Here is a 22,095-nt window from a genome sequence, read left to right as displayed (position 1 = left end):
GCAGACTCGTCCATTGTGTAGCGGAGCGAATAACAATGGATCGCAAGCTGACAAGCGGGGCGGTGAGTCGTAACGTAAGGACAATTCCCGAACATGCCGAACAAGCGCTGTTAAAAGCACGATAAACCCTTTTCGGAATAATAGAATCACCCACGATCCTTTCTCAATGAAAAACCGCTCAATTTGACCCAAATTTTAGGGTCACAAATGTGCTTTCGAGAGGTCAAACTCTTGAATTTGTGCCTCTGGCAGATCGGAACAATGGAGAAAGTTTAGAGGAAGTTTAGAGGTGAACGAAAAAACATTGAAACCAGTCGGGAGCGCGAGGAAGTTTAGAGGTGAACGAAAAAACATTGAAACCAGTCGGGAGCGCGCGCAACGACCCATTTTTTTGAGGGGGCCAGAAATAGCATATGGAGTAAAAATTTATTAAATGCTGCGACCAACCACTTCGAGGAAGTAAAACTTCTGACCTTCTTAATGCAAAATTTTATGATAGATTTTTACTAAATATTCAATCATACTTTCCCCCATTTTCCTTTCCTAACTTTTTTGTCCCTTTTTCTTGGTAATGAATATCTTTGGGGTCCATGAGCCCCGAAACCCCATCTGCACGCTAGTGAAACGAGCTTAATTCATATTAAGAAAAAAATGAAACATATTGATTTTGACAATTTCACTGACGAAATTTAGATAATTTTCTTCATTTTTGTATAGCTCTTTAACTTTTATTTTAATTTCCGCGTGACAAGTGGCTGAGCTTTTCTCTTGCTTTGTTAAAGGACAAGTCCACCCCAACAAAAACTTGATTTGAATAAAAAGAGAAAAAATCAACAGGCATAACACTGAAAATTTCATCAAAATCGGATGTAAAATAATAAAGTTATGACATTTCAAAGTTTCGCTTCATTTCACAAAAACAGTTATGAGAACCAGCCAGCTACATCCAAAATAATGAGAGAGTCGATGATGTCATTCACTCAATATTTCTTTTGTTTTTTTATTGATTGAAATATGAAATATTTTGATTTTCTCCTCAATGTCATGTGAAATGAAGTTTCATTCATCCCTGAACACGTGGAATTCCATTATTTTAACATTTTGTGCTTCAGGCAAGGAAGTCCTAATCGTCAAATTCGTAAAAATTGAAATATTGTATAATTCAAACAATACAAAACAAAAGAAATAGTGAGTGAGTGACATCATCGACTCTCTCATTTGGATGTAACTGGCTCGTTCATAACTGTTTTGTTCAAAATAAGCAAAACTTTGAAATATCATAACTTTCTTATTTTACATCCGATTTTGATGAAATCTTCAGCATTGTGCTTGTTTGATTTTTTCTCTATTGATTCAAGTCAACATTTTTCTGACGTGGACTTGACCTTTAACGTTGCTCCCTTCTTAATCCGGGGAAAGACAGCTGGGGCACAAGAAATTAATGTGTTGGTGCTCGTGTCTCACAGGCCCCTGTATCTACGCCCTACCCGGTAAAAAGTAAACGTATTTTTTGTAACCTTTTGCTTTTCATAATTAAAAGCACAAATTCATCGAATTCAAAACAACGGTGTTAAGACCCAAACAAAATTGAGGGGGTAAAACATTACGCTTGGGTTGGGGGCATAAACATCGTGAGCGAGCGAAATTATGGCCTTTTATAACGAAGATCGATTAAAAAAATGATTTGACATAAATATATAAAACAAAAATATATTATATATATATTATCACATATTTCACACTTTTCCTTGTGAAAACGGAAATTTGTTAGAGGACAGGGCTTAAAAAAGAAAAGAAGTTGGAAAGTTTTATCCGCAAATTGTACGTAACAAATACATATTATACTCTGTTATCATCCATAGCTCATGGATGAACTTGAAATTAAGCAAGGATATTATTTTGGTGCAAAAAATAATATTCAATAAAAAACAATAAATGTGATTAATAATCCTCCCCATCGTGAAAACTATAATGTTTGTCTTATTTTCCAGATTTTTTTTAAAACCAACTTTCGATGTATACATAAATATATAATAGTGATCATCAAGGGAGGTCCAAATAAATGATTTTGATATGTAAATCTTTTTGTACATCTAATATAATAAATTCACAATGGCAAGCAAAAGGAAATCCTCTTTCATGCTAGGGTGAATTAATTATGTTTTCTTTTCATGCTATATTTCATCACTATTATTATTATCAGTAGTAGTAGTAGTAGTAGTAGTGTCATCATTATTTTATGTTGTTTGTTTATAATCCTACCAAGGTGGCCAATAAACGTTTATCCAATGTTCTTTTTCAATTTTCTTTTGTACATTTTACACCGTATTGCCTTTAACGTGTTTAATATTATCACGCCCGTGGTTTGCCTGACGAATGAAGTCGATGTAGAAATGCTTTATATTATTGAGACATGGTGTGGCGTTCAGTAGTAAGAAAATGTTTGTTTTCATATGGTAATGTCGCTATCTGTATTCTCTTCTTTCTCCTCTCTTCACTTTTCTTCCTCTTCTTCTTTTCCCCCCTGTATTCTCTTTTCCCCCATTCACTACTTGAAATGTCATGGGAGCGATCGCCCCCATACCCGCATAGCGCTGTACCCCCCCCATTTTCTCTTAATTGAATGTACGCCGAAAAGATGGTTCTAAAGCAACATTGGAACGAGGACATCTAAGATTGATTACACGAATCATTCACACTGACAGGAAGGTGATATCTGATACATATCTCTACTCAAGTATGCGATCCATCAAACTTAAAGTCGTATGAAATATAGGACTTGTACGTAGTTTATTAGAAATAGTGGTGGTGTGTTGATGGTAGTAGTAGAAGCAACAGCAGGAGGAGCAGTGAAAATTTGAAGGATGATCTTACTGAGGTTTGAAGATGTGTTTGATCTAAAAATATCATAACCATTCCACAACGAACAGCGGGTACATGTTTCACGAAACCTTCTAACGAATTATTGATTACAAGTTACTGGTATAACCTTAAGATTTTCTGCATTTTGAATGACTCAGGGCAAAATATTAATGATTTCTGCGTTCTTATTTTTTTTAGTTTGATGACATTATGCCCGATACATTGCATTGAGATTGGAAGTGCATTGACTGAGAATGAATGGTGGCAGGGGGGGGGGGGTGGACGCCCAGATTCTCCAAAAAGCATTTTTTTCTTTTTATTTTGACACTGATGTATTTCTATGGTCAGTAGGCAAGATCGGCCTTTCTTCATCTATCCCTCTCCGTCTCCCCTCATCTTTCTCTGTGTATTTTACACGACATTCTCACCTGAATTTCAAAGGCCGAAGGGGGGGGGGGTTGAGGACTGCTTCCCCATCTCCAGTCTCCACACCCCTTGTCTACACCCTACGCATCGCTGACAGCCTCTCAGGCTGACAGCCTCTCAAGTGTAGCTACAGCTTTCTCGTCGAGTACCTCTCTGCTTGAGCACACAATGCTACAGTCCCTTCACCAGTCTGGTTGACTCCGCGAAGAGACCACGTCCTCGAGAGATCCTGATCAAGAAATGAAACAAGATGGGCGAGTTCCTTAGCAGACTCCTGGAAGAATTTGGAGGGGACAAGGACAAGCACCAGGCTGCCTACACGGTCCGAGTGAAGACCGGCGACTGCCGCAATGCCGGAACGGACGCCAACATCTACATCGCGCTTCATAGTAAAGACGATGAAAGGACCAAAAATGTGAAACTTACTGGAAGCTTTTGGCAGGATCACTTCGAAAGAGGGGACTTCAACACCTTCAAACCCAAGGAACTTGCGGATAAAGGCCCTGTCTTGAAACTTGAAGTATGGAGAGACCTGTCGGGCTTCAACGATTCTTGGTAAATGCAGAATGAAATTTTAGATGTTATCAAGTTTTATTTCTTATTATCATGTTTCCAAAATAAAGATAGTAATGCATAAATATAATTTGTATAAAAGTATGAACAAAATAATTTATGTCAGACTTAGAAAGGACATGAGAAAAGAAAAACAAGAACCCAAGCTTGCAATAACACATTTTTATTATTTTTTCAGAAGTAGAAAGAACACCGAAGTAACAACTTCTTTTTATAAAAGTACAATGGCAAACTGAATTGAGGCATAAATCATGTCAAGTGATTTTGATTATGAATTTTAATCTTTTTTTTAAATTTTCTTCTCCTTAAACTCTCGCTTCTTAAGCTAAATTTGTAGCTGCAACTGCTACGGATCTTTATTTTATTCATTTTCTTGTTCTCATTCCCTTTCTCCTTTATATTCCTATCCATTTGGCATGTTTGGGGTACATTAAAGATGACACAGCTTGAAAATTTCATTATTTTACCACTCTGTATGGTTATAGTAGTGGTTTGATATTTCCCAATCTGTAAGCCTACTTTCTTTTGAAATATCACTCTCAAATCAATGATTTTTCATCCTTTTTGCAATTCCATAAAATATTGACATACATATTAAGAGAACAATGTTTTGCTTGTTTAGTAAAAAAAAATGATTTATTTTAGAGTGCGTCAACTCTATCTTAACAAAGAGTGTTTTCATCACTTTCATCGCATTTTCACTATCAATATTAGAGAGAAGGCAAGTAATATGGGACTTTACGTATCTATATTCAAATCATTCTGCTTCAACGTTATCCTTGAGTCACTTTCGTAAAACATATTCAGGTATTATATATAAAGAAAAATGAATATTTTCCATAATGTTTTCATTATATTTTCACTCTCCAAATCGATATAAAGCGTTAAAACTCATTCTGTTCGAAACTTACCTCAGCCATTTTCATGAAATATACTCAGGTATGTCGATGTCATCGAAGTCGAGCGTCACTCAACGACCACAAAGTACATATTCCCGGTCAACCGATGGGTGGTCGACAAGCCTCGTCTTCAGTTAGTTGAATGGGATAGTCGATTGCCGCAGGACGACGAAAGTCGGAAAGAACAACGATTAGCCGAACTCGAGGCTATGAAGAAGAAGTATGATTTTGTCTGGAGATTCGAGGGCGTAATGCCACAGGTAACGAATATTAATTCGATTTTCGTTTGGACAAACATATAGACTTGAACAAGTTAAACATTTACTTCAGGCATAATGGCACATACACTGTGGTAAACTTTTAAGATTCATATATATAAAAAAAAATGTACGGCGCCTGTTATTATTCATGAATACTAAACTCTTATGAAAATTTGAATTTGAATGTTGCTCAGCAACATACAACTTTGTATGAAGATAATATCACGCATATCCGTGGTATTTCATGCTATAAAGGTTGTAGAAAAGAAGAATAAAATGATCAGGTATTTAGCCAAAATAAATTTTACAATATTGATTTGAAATTGTATCAAGTTAACATCTCGCCAATTTCCGCTTTGTCCCTCCCTCTCACCCTGCTATCTTCTCGCTCATCCCCCTCACGCTTTTCATACCATAACACTCTAAACCATATTGGGTAAAAATGCTCCGTGGTATGAGGGTAATTATGTTTCCAACCAACACTGGGCATGAACATTTTGCCCATTCTAAAGTGATAGACCAGTTCGTAGTTACTTCATGGACAATTTTGGTCAAATGACCTTTCATTTCTTTCATTATGATAGGCAGATTTCAAAGCAAGATATAACGTAAGCTTGCCTTACATAGCAGGATGAAGAAATTGAATAGACCAGGTGACTAGAATATCACACAAATGAACGCTTCATGAAGGTGTTTGTTTCATTCCTACTTTGAACATATCAAAGCATGTTGTACAACTTGGCAAACTGTGAAATACCAGTCGTTATTGGACGCATTGTTGTTTTTTGTGGATGTAAATGAAAACCACTATTTAAAAGAATATATGAATAATCAAGACATCAAATTTGGTGCTTATCCCATTAGATTTAAAACCATCATGTCACTTTAGTACAAATGACCTTCCTCTGATGATCTGATTATGCGTCGAATCTTTGGATCATGCGCAGAAAGGAACAACGAACTGGCTTATTGCTGCTGTTTTTTTTTTTTTTTACCTTACTGGGCGATATATATGCTTCCCGCATTGAGTAAAATACTGCCCCAAATTGGTTGGACACAAAATGACCCTCGTGTTGGTTACAATTTTACCCAATATATTTTACAGTGTATATTTTTCCCACCATGTCTGCATCATTTTAGGAGTGGGACCCGTGATGTGCCGATGGAGGAAATGATTACATATGGATACGAGGTGAGAACTTTAAAAAATTATTATTATTATTTAATGAAAGTAAATATTTCGTTCTGAAGATTTGATATAATTAGCATATCACTTGAAGAACCGATGATGGTATCAGGACGTTCGGTGTGGACGGCCTTTCATTGTCGAACGCTGATCAGCGCTGTCCAGGTGGGTGTTTTATAAAGCTGTTCGTAAGATAAGAACGACTTTAAGAACGACTGGTGATCCTTTCTTTTGGTAAATGGCATACACCATAGGCGATGGTTTAGCGCGTAAGAAAGGATCACCAGTCGTTCTTAAAGTCGCTCTTAACTTATGAACAGCTTTATGAAACACCCACCAGAGGTCATTAATGATCACAAAACACACACACACACACCACATACATTTAGAATATCACATGGACATTGGCCACTGAAGCCGGGGGCCGGGGCAATTCCGCCCCTTCTTTTTCAGGAGCCATGGGGAAAAATGAATATGACAATATATGCATGTCCATGGTATTAGGGAATAGGGTTTAATGTCTTAATAAGATTCAAAACAAACAACAAAACCTAGTTCTTTCCTTTAAAAAACGAGATAAATGCATGGATTTGAAATTAAACAAACATAGGAATAAGGGGAAAAACAACAAAGTATGACGTGGGGCATATTTTCTTGGTTTTCTAGTGGGACCTGACAAAGCAGAGTTTGGCTCTGAGCTTACAAGGCGTCATCACACGAGTGAGGGCGACATTTTGGAATTCTTTGGATGACATGAAAAGTATCTACGGTGGAGACCTACCGCCTCCAACGGTAAGACGATATCTTGTACAAGCCGTTGATCATCAATTTTTTTTTCGAACGACCTTTCCCATTTTTCAAGAGGATGAACACTAACACTTTCAATGAAGATGTTGCGTAAGCATTTCTGACATAATATCCTGTGATATTCAAAATCTAATAGCGACATTCACGGGATAGACCATCATCAAAAAAGTTGTCAGACCCGACAACTTTACTTGATTTTGATTGGATGAGAAGCACAGTTGCTAAGGTAACAGGACTTGTCGGGTAAAGCGCTCGTCTCATGAACTGATGAAATGCTCGGCTCCGTAACACAAATGTTTGCGATGGATTGCAAATGAAAGAACAGCACTGATTGGTCCCTGGTCAGTATTTTAAACCAAATGCGCTTATAACATTGATCTTGATTGGTCAGTTCATTTAGCGATTGATCGCTTAGCTAAACGGCGCCAAGGTGACTAGAAAGTAGGTCAGTGATAAAAGATGGAAAACGTTTTGGCATATCAACTATTATTTGGGCCAAATTATTATCGAATATTATTTGGGGCAAAGATTATGAACGCGTTAATTTATTATTACTCTTCAGTGGATTTAATGAAAAGAATATTTTGAAAAAGAATATATGAATAATCATCGAATCCCAAAATATTTATGTCGGTAAATGCGACAGCAACCTTGGTGATTTATCTTGAATGACCTTTACTGCTCATGGAAAGAATGCAATTGCGAACTTGTCTTATAGATGACTGGTCAAGTTCAAGTGATATTGCGAATAGTAGACATGTTAGATGATTTATCGATATATTGATCCCCAACAATGACCGATTATCTTGGAACATAGGCTTGAGGTTGTGGCTTATAACCATTATCATTTAAAATACTTTCTCTGTATATAATATAGGCCTTATCATAGTGGTAAATTAAGCGATTATTAATAGATAATAAGATTTCCGGAAAAAGAAGTAGGCGATTTCTATCGACTTTTTCCCTTTCATGAATATTTTTTTTGGGCATATACTGTAAAACTCAGACAAGTGATGTCTGGACCAGTCCTCGAAAACCATGGTAACTTAACAATAGGGTTTGGTGAATTTAAAATCTTTAAAATATATGAAACACATATATAAAAAAATACACGAGCTCATTGCTGCATACATTTTTTTAATATTAAACTTCCAGTGTCTTTCGCGATGGCGGAAGGATACAACATTTGGTATGCAGAGGTTAGTTGGTTGTAACCCAACGCAGATCCGACTTTGCAAGAAGATTCCGCTGAAGTAAGTTAAGTAGATCTCATTTCTTGACCTAGATAAGTTCGTTTCGTTGTAACTTTTAATTCACATTCATGATTGACATTGGTATTCACATTTATAATTTCAAATAAAACAGTTAATGAATGATACTGCTAAGGAATTGGTTTCATGAGCGGATACAGCATACACAAAATCCTTTTTGATCTATATATAGCTTCAACAAATTTGAAGTCTATAAGTAATATAGCTTGCACCACGTGCAGAAGTATTTTCAACAAACCAAAGTATTTCCGTTTTTCGAATGTCTTTTCAACAAGATACATTTACAAAACTATATGAAATTGTGATTATAAATTCTTTTCTGTAGACTCCCAGTGACTGACGACCTGCTGAAACCCTTCTTAGAAGGGATGTCAATTGGAAAAGCAATCCGGAAGAAACGACTGTTCGTCATAGACTATGAGATAATGAAAGAAATGCCCTTACGGCAGGGAGGAGAGGTAAGAAATATCAAGCCGTGCTTTTCAAACTTGATGTAACTCCTAAATGTCAGCTAAGCGCTCTTTAAAGATGTAATATGATTGAGTGATTCATTGATAGTATCTGTCAAGTTAGTACAAATTAAGTAAAGACTATATACCAAAATACATCAAAAGGATAACCCATGAGAGTCGAGATGACTTACTTCCAATGGGATCCTTACGTGAGTATGATGACAAAGTGAAGTTGAATTTGGTTAATGGCAATTAAAGGAATATTTATTCTGATAGAAAAGCCTAAGATTAGCTTTACCGCTTAGCGATGATACATCTGCTACGATTATTTCTTGTCACCAACTAATTTGCATATAAGTAGAGCTAAGTCATGACAAACATAGTTACTGCCGCTACTATGCTTGGAAGAATGACAAATTATTCATATTTTTTAGTTTTTGTCAGACGTCTAACAATCAGATATGATTATTTACGTCTGGAACCGACCCTTAACGTCCGAAAGACGTGACCAGGGTTCGAACCTCGAACTTTTGCAACAATATGTGACTACCCCACGTAGCTTGGATTACAGGCGCACGCCACAACGCACAGTTAATAACAAATTGATATACATGTAGGTGTACATTCATTTGTAACTCTACCCACATGTAGGCACCAGCTCCAATAGCCCTGTTCTTCGTCAACAAGGACAAGGACCTGGTTCCCGTCGCAATACAACTCTTCCAGGAACCGAATGAGAACAATCCGGTAAGGATGCCAACAATGCGTACATGCTTCCTTACACACAATTGGAATACGTTATAAGTTTATTAGCATGAGGGTGATATTCCATGCGCTCCTGATAATTCCAGATAATATTAGTAGAACCATAAACAATTACTAATTAGACATGCGAAACAATTACACTGAATCTATGACAGAATCAATGCAATTCGTTCATGGATTTTTAGCATCATCTAAAATATACACTCATATATAAAACTAAATTAGAACCATATACAAAAAAAAACTTGTAAAGCGTAAGAGAATACAGATTCATTAAACAAAATAAGCGTTTTCTCTAAAACATTTTATAGATGATTAAACTGTAAGCAACACTAACAGAATACTGTAACCAATCGTAGAATCACAATTGTAAAGATATTGATACTAAAGAAAAACAAAATATATTATGGTTATATGGAGCTTACATTGAATTAAATTACACATGGAAATAACCATATCTAGACCTACTCTACGATTTATAGTCACTTTAAAATGAGTTAGAATATACAAGTTTAAACCAATTACATTATCATGAAGAACCTACCGATTTCGATAACAGATCTTCGTTCCAAGTGACCCCGAGTACACGTGGATGTTAGCCAAGATGTGGTTCAATCTCGCCGATGCTTCCTACCACCAATCAATCTGCCGCATGGGAATGTCTCATCTCCTCATGGAAACCATTGCCGTGGCAACGCATCGGTGTCTGTCCCCGTCGCATCCACTCAACCGTCTCCTCACACCCCACTTCCGGTTCCTCTTAGGAATTAACCAGTAAGTTACTAGTATCCAGGGGTGGTAATTACGGTGAAGGGGCTGTACATTTTAAGTATAAAACAACAGTTAAAACAAAGTGAGAAAAGGGAACAGAGAGAGGAATAAGAAACATAAAACTCAACTCTAAGAGAGTTCTGCGGACCGTTTCGTCAAAGGACTTAATGGATGTTTCAAACTCAGTCTGTCTTATCTGACAGTTACCATAATGACTGTCCAGCGTCTGTACTTCTTAGCCAATCAGAGCCAATGAAAGTTTCCCGAAAACAAAATGTTTGATATGATGCTCTCCATGGTCGTTTACCCTCTATTTTACCCCGATTTTAATTACAATGAGAAAAAAAGAATGACGTCGAATTGGTATTGGTATTGGTATTTATTTTCCATATCACAATGTTAAAAAAACAATACAATGTAAATGTATGTACATAATAAAAATCGAAAGAGAGATGGCTGGATTAACCCACTCAGCTTTGTTAATGTAACAAAGCTGTTCTTCCTTGGGGTCCAGAAATATGTAACAACAGTTACTGTACATAACATATGATATAACAACAGTTACTGTACATGACATAAAATAGAATTAAACATAATAATTTAACTAAACAATAATGAAAAACAGTAAAAAGAATACAAGAGAATACATCTATACCCTATAACGCGACCCCCCCCCATCCCCACCCGCCCACTTGTCGCTAGTATTTCTTTTAAAGGTCAGGGCAAGACTGAATTAACTTATTTAAATTTTTATAAAAAGTAAATAGGCTATTTGACAATTTTATTGTAGATGGTAGGTTATTATATTCTTGTGATCCTCTATATAAGAACGTTCTTCGACAGCATTCACTCTTGGGTTTGGGGATTTTAATATTTCCTTGCGATCGGAGAGAATACGAATGATTACAATATTGAAAAGACTCTGCTAAATAATGTGGGGATAAGTTATGAAGGGATTTGTATACCATTATGTTTAAATGTGATTTACGCCTTGATTTGAGAGACTGCCATCCTAGTTTTATATGAATATCATTGTTTGAAACGTGATTAAACGGATTTATTTTTAAAATGAGACGTCCGGCCCTATTTTGTAATTTTTGCAAACGTTCAGTGTGTTTTTTGCTTGCCGAATCATAAACAATATCTGCATAATCAAAAAGTGGAAGGATAATAGAATTGTAAACCATCTTCAGATTGGATTCTGATATAAAATGTCTAAGACGGGCCAGAAAGCTGACTACCTTACTAATTTTAGTGCACATTTCGTCAATGTGTATATTCCATTTTAACTTTGGATCAAGGTACATTCCCAGATATTTAACAGTATTTCGTTGATCAATACGTTTACCAGATATAGTTACATTTAAAATATCACATTTAGATAGCATTTTCCCAGTTCCAAATAACATGCAAATGGTTTTATTAACATTAAGACTTAGTTTATTACAACATAACCAGTTATGAATTTTACGGAGATCAAAATTTACATTTTTTTCAATAATATCAACATTTCTATGAGAAAAATACAACACTGTATCATCTGCATATAAATGCAGATATGCAGTTTTTTACTTGTGTTATGAGATCATTTATGTAAATTGTAAATAAAATTGGTCCAAGTATGGAGCCCTGAGGAATTCCATAGTTTATATATGATATATTTGATATTACAGAATCTATTAAAGTACACATCTTCCTATTGTACAAGTAACTTTCGAACCAGCGTAAGGCGTCCGTCGAAACACCAATTCTTGAGAGTTTTCTAATAAGTATTGTAGTATCTACGGTGTCAAAAGCTTTTTTCAGGTCGATGAACACAGCACCAGTATAAAAGCCATTATCCATTTCTTTCAACCATTCATCGGTAACTTTCAATAAAGACGTTACAGTCGAATGCTTTTCTCTGAAGCCCGACTGTTGGGGACAAAGTATATTGTATTCTTTCATGTAAGATTTCAATTGATTACTAACAAGTTTCTCAAGAATTTTCGAAACAGTTGGTAAAATTGATATCGGTCTAAAATTAGAAGGGTCATCTTTGTTACCATATTTAAATAATGGAATTACTTTAGCAATTTTAAACTGATTAGGAAAAACACAATCTAGTAGTGACTTATTAAAAAGATAAGTTAAAGAAGGAACTATAACAGCAGAAGATAATTTTAAAAACTGTGCTGTGATTCCATCAATTCCATAAGAAGATTTATTTTTCAAGAGATTTATTTCTTTCAAAACAGCTGCCTCTGATAATACTCTAAAATTGAAAGAAGATACGGCTTGATATTCTTGATTAGATATGGATTCATTTGTAATAGGAATTGTGGATGCTAAATAATTTCCAACGTTTGCAAAATACTCGTTAAATTTTTCACTTTTTTCGAACAAAGTTTCACTATCTCTTTGAAATGTATTTTTATTACTATTGGTGCGAGGTAATAAAGATGTCAATACTTTCCAGGTGTTACCAGAGTTTTCTTTTATTTTCAATATCTTTTCGGAATAATATTTTTTCTTTCTTTTCCTTATCTCAAAAGTAACATTATTTCTCAGTTTTCTGTATTCTTTCATCATTGTTTCATCTTTATTTTTCCAAGCTTTTCGCTTTAATTTATCTCTTTTTCTTATCAATTCAAAAATATATGAATTCATCCATGGAGACTTCTTATTACTAATTTTCTTGCTCTTGATAGGCATATGCTGGTTAACAACATTCATAAGTAAAGCCTCCCATTTACTGACTGCTTCACTGATACACGTACAATCAAGAATTTCATGCCAAGGTTGATTACTTAAATCATCTAAATAAGATTCTAAATCAAAACCAGAAAATTTTCTATAATTAATAACTCGAGAAGAATTTTCAGTCTTTGACTTCCATATTAAATAACTTAAAGAGTGATCACTCATTCCAACATGCAAAACACCATGTGATTTTATTTTCTCAATTGAGTTAGTTAACATATGGTCAATGAGTGTCATTGTTTTTGCTGTAATCCTGGTATAATCTGTTGTATTAATTTGCTGTAATGAAAATAAGTTATGTATATCACTTAAACGGTTCGAACCGGACGATCCAGATATTTTCAGTAAATCACAGTTTGTATCTCCCATGACAATGATTGAATAATTAAAAGTATCCAAGAATGATAACAAATTTTCATATTGAAGATATAAATGAACATTGCTATTAGGTGGTCTATACCAAGTAAGAAAAATGATTGGGTTAGAGAATTTTGGTCGAATAATTAATGGGATGATTTCTAAGGAATTTACAACATCATATTTAATAAGTTCAAAAGACAAAGAATTACGTATATACACGGCCACTCCACCACCATTCCTATTTCTGTCTTTTCGAACAAGGTTAAAATTATCAATATTTAGTTCACTGTCAAAAATAGAATCATCAAGGAATGTTTCATTTAATGCAAGAAGATGAATATCGTTACTATGTAAAAACAATTTGATTTCATCTATATTACGGAGAAGACTCCGGACATTAAGATGAGCAAATTTAAGGCCTTTTCCTTTCAAACAGTCAACATTTAAAGGATTTTGAACATTCATTACATGGGTGGAATCATAATCAGATATATCATGAACATTTTGAATATCATTTAAAAAGTCATCATCAATACCAAAGAAGGGTAAGTGGTTAAAAAGACATTTCGAACATTCCCAATTAAAGAAATGGTAAGAAGGATCGTTGTAAGTTTTAATACTTATATCAGTGCAACATATATGAACCCACTTTTTACACTTTGTGCACTGTAATGCCCTATGGTTATTTTTTACAATTTTAAGGCAACTTACACATGAAAAGGTCCTAACCATTTAACAATGCAAATATATATATATATCTAAAGTAACTTAAAAACAACAACAACAAATTACAGGATTAATTGGATTTTAATACAATTAAAGAAGAATGCACCAATGCATAAAAAGTCATTAGTTATACTGAATTAAGCATGACAATCATTCGGAAAAGGATTTATATCAAGTCCAATTCACTCTCTTCTTTGATGACACGTTTAATAGTCTTTCCTCCACTCGCTGGGAGGAGAGCTATAATTCGTCCGTCGGAAGTCCAGGCAGCTAGGACTTTTGTCATAGCTTTAGTCTTTTTCAGAAGCTCTGCATTTTGCTTCGTTAGATCTTCGTCGATTCCTAGTTTTTTTCCTTTGAGGTTACGACGTTTTGATAGAATGAGACTACGAGTCCGATAGGAGACGAACTTTGCTATTATGACCCGTGGCCTAGTCAAAGACTTGCTGCTGCGAGTCACTCTACTTGATTGCGAGTCTGACGATTTCTTTGTGCTCAGACGATGTGATCTTTCAATGTCATCCTTGGGTATTGAGAGATTCAAATTTTCACGAGCAAGTCTGCAGATAAGGTCATCGGTGTCCTCTCCTTCGGATTCGGGGATGCCATAAAAGCGTAGACAATTACGCCGACTGTATTGTTCTTGGTCATTCGCTGTCCGTTGAAGCATACGAAGAGATTCACGTTGACCGTCGATGGTGTTTGATAGGGTAGCGATCTCTTTGTCCTTAGTTGCAAGCTTACTTTCGAGGTCCAGTAATCTTCCTTCGCTCTCTTCAATTCTGCCGATGATCTTGTTAAATGCATCTTCAACGGCTTCACGCACTACCTGGCGAATTGTATTGAGAAACTTATCACCATTCATGTAGCTCTTAATTGCATCGTCGGTAATCGATTCGATTTTCTTTTGGGTCAAACCTTCTGGCATGTTGATAGGTGATTGTGAAGTAAAACTGTAAATAGAAGCTGTTGGACCCTGGGTTTCAAATCTGCACAGTGTATAGGCCTTCTGTACGATAAGTGTGGTAACAGGCCAAAAAGTTCATAAAAGTTAATAAAGGTAAAGAAAAATGTAGAATACTTGCTCAGGTTAAGCAATGCGTTTTGACGAAAAGTATATAGGATGGCAAGATATGACACGATGATAACATTCACATTGCGATAAGTAGTGCAATACTTGTATAGTGAAGAATATCAATAAAGAATGATAACTTTCACTTTGCGATAAATCAATGTAGTATAATGACGAATATCAATAAAGAATGAAGTCCATACTCCAAAGAACGGTGATATATAAATCGGAGATAATCAGATGGTGTAGAATATATTTTGATGCATTCTCCAAAAATAAAGTATGTCTCGTTAAAGCATGTTGTTAATGAAGTTCAAGACGTGAAAGCCGAAGCATAACAAAAATATTTGTCGAAATCAGAACAATCCACCAAAAGCATCAATGAAATAGTTTCACTTCACAAAAATACTCCAGATATATTAAAGATGATTATAAAACACAAAATATTTGATGTCACCTTGTACCTCCTATCAAAGTAACCAGGTTTTTTTACCTTGCCATGACCCAATATTACCTGGTATGCGATCTTATTTAAAAATTATTCAAAAATTTTAAATATCGCGACATTGATTTCACATAGATTTTTCTCATGAGATATGAGGTTCATGAGGTTTGTCTTTCCCCTATAGTGTTGGTTACGACACCTTGTTCGGAGAAGACGGTTGGATCGAAGAGACCTTGCTGATCGGTCGTAAAGGGATGATGGAGTTGATTCGTCGAGTCTGGAAGGACTGGAATATCTCGAAGGATGGACACATGGTTCATGACCTCGAGGACAGGGGCGTCAATGACCCAGAAGTACTACCCAACTACCATTACCGAGATGATGGTACCCTGATTTATGAAGCAATTGAGGAATACGTCAGAACGGTCGTCAACGGATACTATGGTATGCTTCACAAAGAGTGACATCTACGAATCTCTTTATCTTTTTCATTTTGACCAGGAGATTGGTGTACTTAAAGCAATTTGGAAAAAAATGCCTTGGACTTTACTTTTCCTCTTTTAGCAATAGTGTGACAATAAAAATGTGATAAGACAGGAAAATTTCCATGTATTTATATGCTTATCCACCCCCTTTGGACAAAAAAATAAAATGACTACTGCTGTTCAAGTTAGCTTCCAATATCCTTCCTTGACTAACAATACTGAACTTCCAAATTCTTGTTCATCTTGATTTGCAGGTCACGCAAAAAAGATCAAAGCTGACCCGGAAGTACTTGAATGGGGAAGAACCCTGGCAACCGAACCTTCTGCAGCATCTCCGCATACATGTGGGATCAAGGTCAGTAAAACACTCTAGCCACTCTTGTATCTAGCCAGTCTCCTGCATGAAAATAATAGGCTCACAATTTTAATTAAGTGCACCTGGTGAAATGATTGCTATCCTTATTGCAGGGTTACCAACTCTCACTCAGTGAGATCGAGTGAGACTCACTCACTTAAATAGTCCTTTTTCCCTCTAAAATTTGGTTTCTATTTGCATGCATTTCTATTTATCTCAATCATTTTGACCCCTAAATTCGCACTGGGAATTCCCAACAGCCCTGCTGATAGTCATCCAATGTTAGGTGTGTTGTTGGTGTACCCCAAGGGTCTCTCTTAGGGCCTGCATGCCTTCTTTGTATACTATTCTGTGCCCCTTTCTCTTCTTTTTCCTTCATTCCTCTTATTGCATTCACCCCTTTCTCTTTCACTCTATCCCCTCTCTTTCTATCCCTTTCTTTAGCTTCTTTCTTCTTTTATCGACCTCCAGGAGTAATTTTTCAACAACCACAAAACCATGTTCGTTATGAATATATTACACACCTTTAAATTTGCAAATGAATTTATTTGATGCAGGGCATACCCAGTGATGGCAAGTTTCGAAATGGTCAGCAACTGACGGAGCTTCTCACCAACATCATCTACATATGTAGCGCTGGCCATGCAGCGGTTACCTTCACGCAGTATGATGAGTACGGCTTCGTACCCTCCTACCCAGGGTGTCTCAGGGGAACTCCACCTAAAGATAAGGTGATCTTGGGGTACAGTATTGCACAAAGTCTTAAGGGGTTGCCACACCATGGGGCCGCTGCAAATAAGCTTATAATCACGGTAACTTTGCAATCCAATGGTAATTTCCCTGAAACCCATGATTGCTATTGGCTGTGGAGCATTGTTAATTGGTTGATAAAGATATCATAGGAGTAAAGATCATTCGACAAAGCTCTGAACTACTTTGCCAGTACATGGAGACATACGTATGGGCTGGCAAGCCATTTCATTACTTGATATTGTTTCAAAATTATATAAGACAAAGGATGGCTACACATGTATTACATAGCAAAGTAGAAGGAATAAATCATCTTATGTTATGCTGTGTTTACCAGTAGGATGAATTAATGTCTTTTTTTATTTGATGATGATCCTTTAATAGCATGATGGTATATCAATAAACTGGGCATTGAATGTTTGGAAGGTCTTAAGTGTGTCTGTAAGACACTATCTGAATTCTAGCCTTTGTTCAATCAATACCCATTCATGGTACATTTATTTAGGGCGTTAGAACAGAGAACGATGTGCTGGAAACTCTTCCTCCCAAAGACTGGACCATTCGAGCTATGGTGATGTCTAGAATCTTGAGCAGGAGAGACACCAAAGCTCTGGGGGACTTTGAGGTGCAGTACATGTACGACCCCATCGGCAAGAAAGCCATCGAGACGTAAGTACCTGTAACATGTACCCTGTAGTGCAAAAAATGAACAGCAGTGTTAGAACTGCACCATCAGTGTTCACAGGTTTTAACAAACTCAAAATTTTACACCAGTGTTGAATCAAAGGTGTTAGTTCAATGTTGTACCAACACATTGTACTTGTTGAAATTGTTCATTCCACATTATTTCATCTGGTGCCATTTTCACATATCATGTTGTATTTCAACACCAGATTGAGAGTTTCTCTAATAGAACCAACCCATATCCTGTTCTTAACACTATAGTTTTTAAACTGTCATTGGTAGAAAAAATGATAAAGATATTTAATCAAAAGATTGCCAATCATTCATAATGATGAAATCAATAACACTCTTTTATAAATATCAATCTTTCTTGCCCCCCCAACAAACAAAAAACAAAAAAATCATAGAAAATGAATGTGAGAAAATCACACCAGGTTCAAATCCCGATTAGGGCAGTCAGTGTATTTTCTCACATCATTTTCTTATGATTATTTTAAATCCTTTCAATTATGACATCATGAATATGTAAATACACAACAATCAATATATAAAAAAACAATAATAAAGATAAGTTTATAACAGTTCTTGCATTTTCAATTTTAATAGTAATAATTTCAAGTTGTCAAACATACAATGGCTTTCAATCTCAGCTTTTACAATACTTTACACAATAATTGCACTTGAACAACATCAATTTTCTCCGTAACAATTATTTAGATACTACAAAAGAAACTGACTTAACCTGCTAATAAGGAATAAATCCTGGAAGTTAATTACAGAGGTTTTCCTAAACTATTTTTGAAGGTGACAATTATTACAAAACAGCAAAATATAACTCACAAAGTATAAACAAAGAATATTGCACAATAGAAACCAAAATATTGAATGACAATGAAAAAGGGCCAAGGGATGATGACAATTTCAACACATTTTATGTGCAACCAAATCAACTTATAATCACACTAAATCTGACCATTATTGTGTTGTTGTGTCTACCATATTCAAAAGTATGAATGTCAAAAATAAGGAAACTGTGGTCATTCCTCAGGCCTTTTTAATGGTGACTCACAGGTAGTCAACATATTTGTTTTGCAGAAAACCCTGAAAATAAGTTGGTTTCTTTAATTAAGTTGGTTTTTATTTAAAAAAATAATGAAAATGACATTTTGGGGAGTTTATGCAAACACAAAATCAAAACTTTAAAACTTAAATCTCTTATTCTTTGACAGACTTTCATCAAACAAAACTTTACCAATATTTTCCTACAATTTATATTTTATCAAAACATATTATCAGGGTGAACTTTTAAGTGTATACCTTTTAAAACAATTCAAGCACCCCTACCCCCCCAACATTCAGCCTTTACTGCATTTAAAAAAAAATATATTCACATCAAGAAATCCAATTAGTGGTTAGCTTGTTGATCCAACCAGTCACCTGGATCAAACAAAATCATATTGATTTACTGTGCATTCACAGTTTCATCAAGAAACTATTCTCATTTTTCTTATCACCATCCAGATTGCATGAGGAATTGAAAGCAGTCACTGCAGAGATTGATAAACGGAACAAGGATCGTGTTCAGCCATACCTCATCCTTCATCCAAGTTGCATCCCTAATTCTATTGCCATCTAAAGGGCATGTTTCACAATTATGTGAGACGGGAAAACAATCCAATTGATTGCGAACTTCTGTTGCCATTTTACGATTGATAAAACAATATTAGCTGTAGAATCAGTCATCAGTCAGTCATCAAATGCAATTTTGCAAGGCATGGTTGGTTCAAAGACCCAAAACAAAATTCGCAATTATTCATAGGTGTTGGAATGCCTCATAGGAGTTTCCACAAAGAGAAAGTGTAACTCGTACCCCTTTCATAAACCCCATTAAAATGAATTAGGCGGCTAATAGCAGCATAATTTGGTCGTAAAATTGGAGGAGGACAAGAGTTATCCGCATTACTCTGATGCTGCTATTATCTGCATAATAGCAGCATCGGGACAAGATTTTGAGTTTATGAACGCATTTCCAAATAATGCGGATAATTGCCATGGTGCGGTCACAAGGTCACCCTTTTCCAACACAACCGCATCGGAGGGGGCGTGTCCAGTTGTCATGGCAATTATCCGCCTGTTTCAGGACAGGCGCTCGTAAAAATAATGCGGCTTATTTTCGGAGTTTATGAACGCAATTTTTATTGAATTATCCGCATTACTCTTAGGCGGCTAATTGGAGGATAGGTTTATGAAAAGGGTATTGGATTAAGGATTACCTAGGGACCGTTTCATACAGCTGTAAGTTAAAAGCAACTTTAAGAACGATTGGTGAACCTTTCTTATGCACTTAACCATCGCCAATGAATATATCATTTACCAAAAGAAAGGATCACCAGTCATTCTTAAAATCGTTATTAACTTACGAACAGCTTTATGAAATGCCCACCTGGACATCTGGGGAGTGTTTCATCAACATTTTCCTCTGGCAAGTTGTCAGATCTGACAACTTTCGTTGATTTTGATTGGCTGAGAGGCACAATTCCTGTGGTAACTGTTGGACAAACGTCTGTTATGTCCTTTTGAGAAACACTCCCCCGAAGTCATAAGTGACAGTGTACATGTAATACAGTTACACACAATGTTGATGATATACTGGGTTCCCAGGGCACAAGCCAGTTCGTAGTACCACTCTGCGCATAATCAGAGGAAGGTCAATGGTACAAAGGTGACATGGTTGTTTAAAATGTAAGCACAAACTTTGATGTCTTGATTATTTATATTCTTTTGAATTGTGTTTTTCATTTACAATATCCACAAAAAACAACAACGCACCCAGGAATGACTGGTATTTCACAGTTTGCCAAGTACATTGTACAACTACAGGTGTGCAATACATTAATATGCATTCAAAATAGAAATGCAACAAATACCTTTATAGAGTGTTCAATGGTGTGCTATTTTAGTCACCTGGTCTATTCAATTTCTTCATCCTGCTATGTAAGGCATGCTTCATAATATCTTGCTTTGAAATCTATGTATCATAATAAAAAAATAAAAGAAAGGTATTTGACCAAAATTGTCCATGAAGTAACTACAAACTGGTCTGTTCGTAGTTACTTCATGGACAATTTTGGTCAAATGACCTTTCATTCCTCTCATTATGATAGGCATATAGACTAGTTCGTAGTTACTTCATGGGCAATTTTGGTCAAATGACCTTTCATTTCTTTCATCATGATAGGCAGATTTCAAAGCAAGATATTACGTAAGCTTGCCTTACATAGCAGGATGAAGAAATTGAATAGACCAGGTGACTAGAATAGCACACCAATGAACACTTAATGAAGGTATTTGTTGCATTCCTACTTTGACTGCATATCTTAGCATGTTGCACAATGTACTTGACAAACTGTGAAATACCAGTCGTTCGTGGAAGCATTGTTGTTTTTTGTGGATGTAAATGAAAACGACAATTCAAAAGAATATATGAATAATCAAGACATCAATGTTGGTGCTTATCTCATTAGATTTTAAAGCACCATGTCACTTTAGTACAAATGACCTTCTTCTGATCATGCGTAGAATCTTTTGATAATGCGCAGAAAGGAACTATGAACTGGCTTATTCCAAAGCAAGATATTACGTAAGCTTGCCTTACATAGCAGGATGAAGAAATTGAATTGACCAGGTGACTAGAATTACACACAAATGAACACTTAATGAAGGTATTTGTTGCATTCCTACTTTGAATGCATATCATAGCATGTTGCACAATGTACTTGGCAAACTGTGAAATACCAGTCGTTCGTGGACGCATTGTTGTTTTTAGTGGATGTGAATGAAATCCACAATTCAAAAGAATATATGAATAATCAAGACATCAAATTTGGTGCTTATCTCATTAGATTTTAAACCACCAAGTCATTCAAGTACAAATGACCTTCCTCTGATCATGCGAAGAATCTTTTGATAATGCGCAGAAAGGAACTACGAACTGGCTTATTTCACTGATGCATTGGGAACTACATCAAAATGGTTGTTTTGATCTTCATCCAGCTAAGTATACAGAGCCTGTCTATATCATCGCACATTTCACTTGGATGAATAAAGCTGCTTTAAGAGGACCTGGTGGGTGTTTCATAAAGCTGTTCGTAAGTGACGAGCGACTTTAAGAATGACTTGTGAACCCTTCTTGTTTTAAATATAT

General features: G+C 35.7%; 1 protein-coding gene across 1 annotated transcript; it reads left to right on the top strand.

The window, feature by feature from the left end:
* The first annotated feature begins 3,404 nt into the window (after positions 1–3,404).
* Positions 3,405–19,752, top strand: LOC121426356 (polyunsaturated fatty acid 5-lipoxygenase-like). Its single transcript, XM_041622634.1, has 13 exons — positions 3,405–3,843; positions 4,801–5,021; positions 6,169–6,212; positions 6,873–6,998; positions 8,169–8,266; positions 8,610–8,742; positions 9,388–9,483; positions 10,061–10,275; positions 15,802–16,061; positions 16,357–16,457; positions 17,015–17,188; positions 17,713–17,876; positions 19,413–19,752. Exons 1-13 carry the CDS (start codon positions 3,539–3,541, stop codon positions 19,525–19,527), a joined length of 2,052 nt encoding a protein of 683 aa, XP_041478568.1. The 5' UTR covers positions 3,405–3,538; the 3' UTR covers positions 19,528–19,752.
* Positions 19,753–22,095: the final 2,343 nt, after the last annotated feature.

Source organism: Lytechinus variegatus, chromosome 13 (genome assembly GCF_018143015.1).
Source record: "Lytechinus variegatus isolate NC3 chromosome 13, Lvar_3.0, whole genome shotgun sequence".
Taxonomy (NCBI): domain Eukaryota; kingdom Metazoa; phylum Echinodermata; class Echinoidea; order Temnopleuroida; family Toxopneustidae; genus Lytechinus; species Lytechinus variegatus.
This window is presented reverse-complemented; position numbering and strand designations above follow the sequence as displayed.

Excerpts from the sequence above, each read along its gene's own strand:
- LOC121426356 (XM_041622634.1), top strand. The coding sequence starts at position 3,539 with ATGGGCGAGTTCCTTAGCAGACTCCTGGAAGAATTTGGAGGGGACAAG. Across the intron at positions 3,844-4,800 it reads TCGGGCTTCAACGATTCTTG|GTATGTCGATGTCATCGAAG; the intron begins GTAAATGCAGAA and ends AAATATACTCAG. Across the intron at positions 16,458-17,014 it reads CGCATACATGTGGGATCAAG|GGCATACCCAGTGATGGCAA; the intron begins GTCAGTAAAACA and ends TATTTGATGCAG.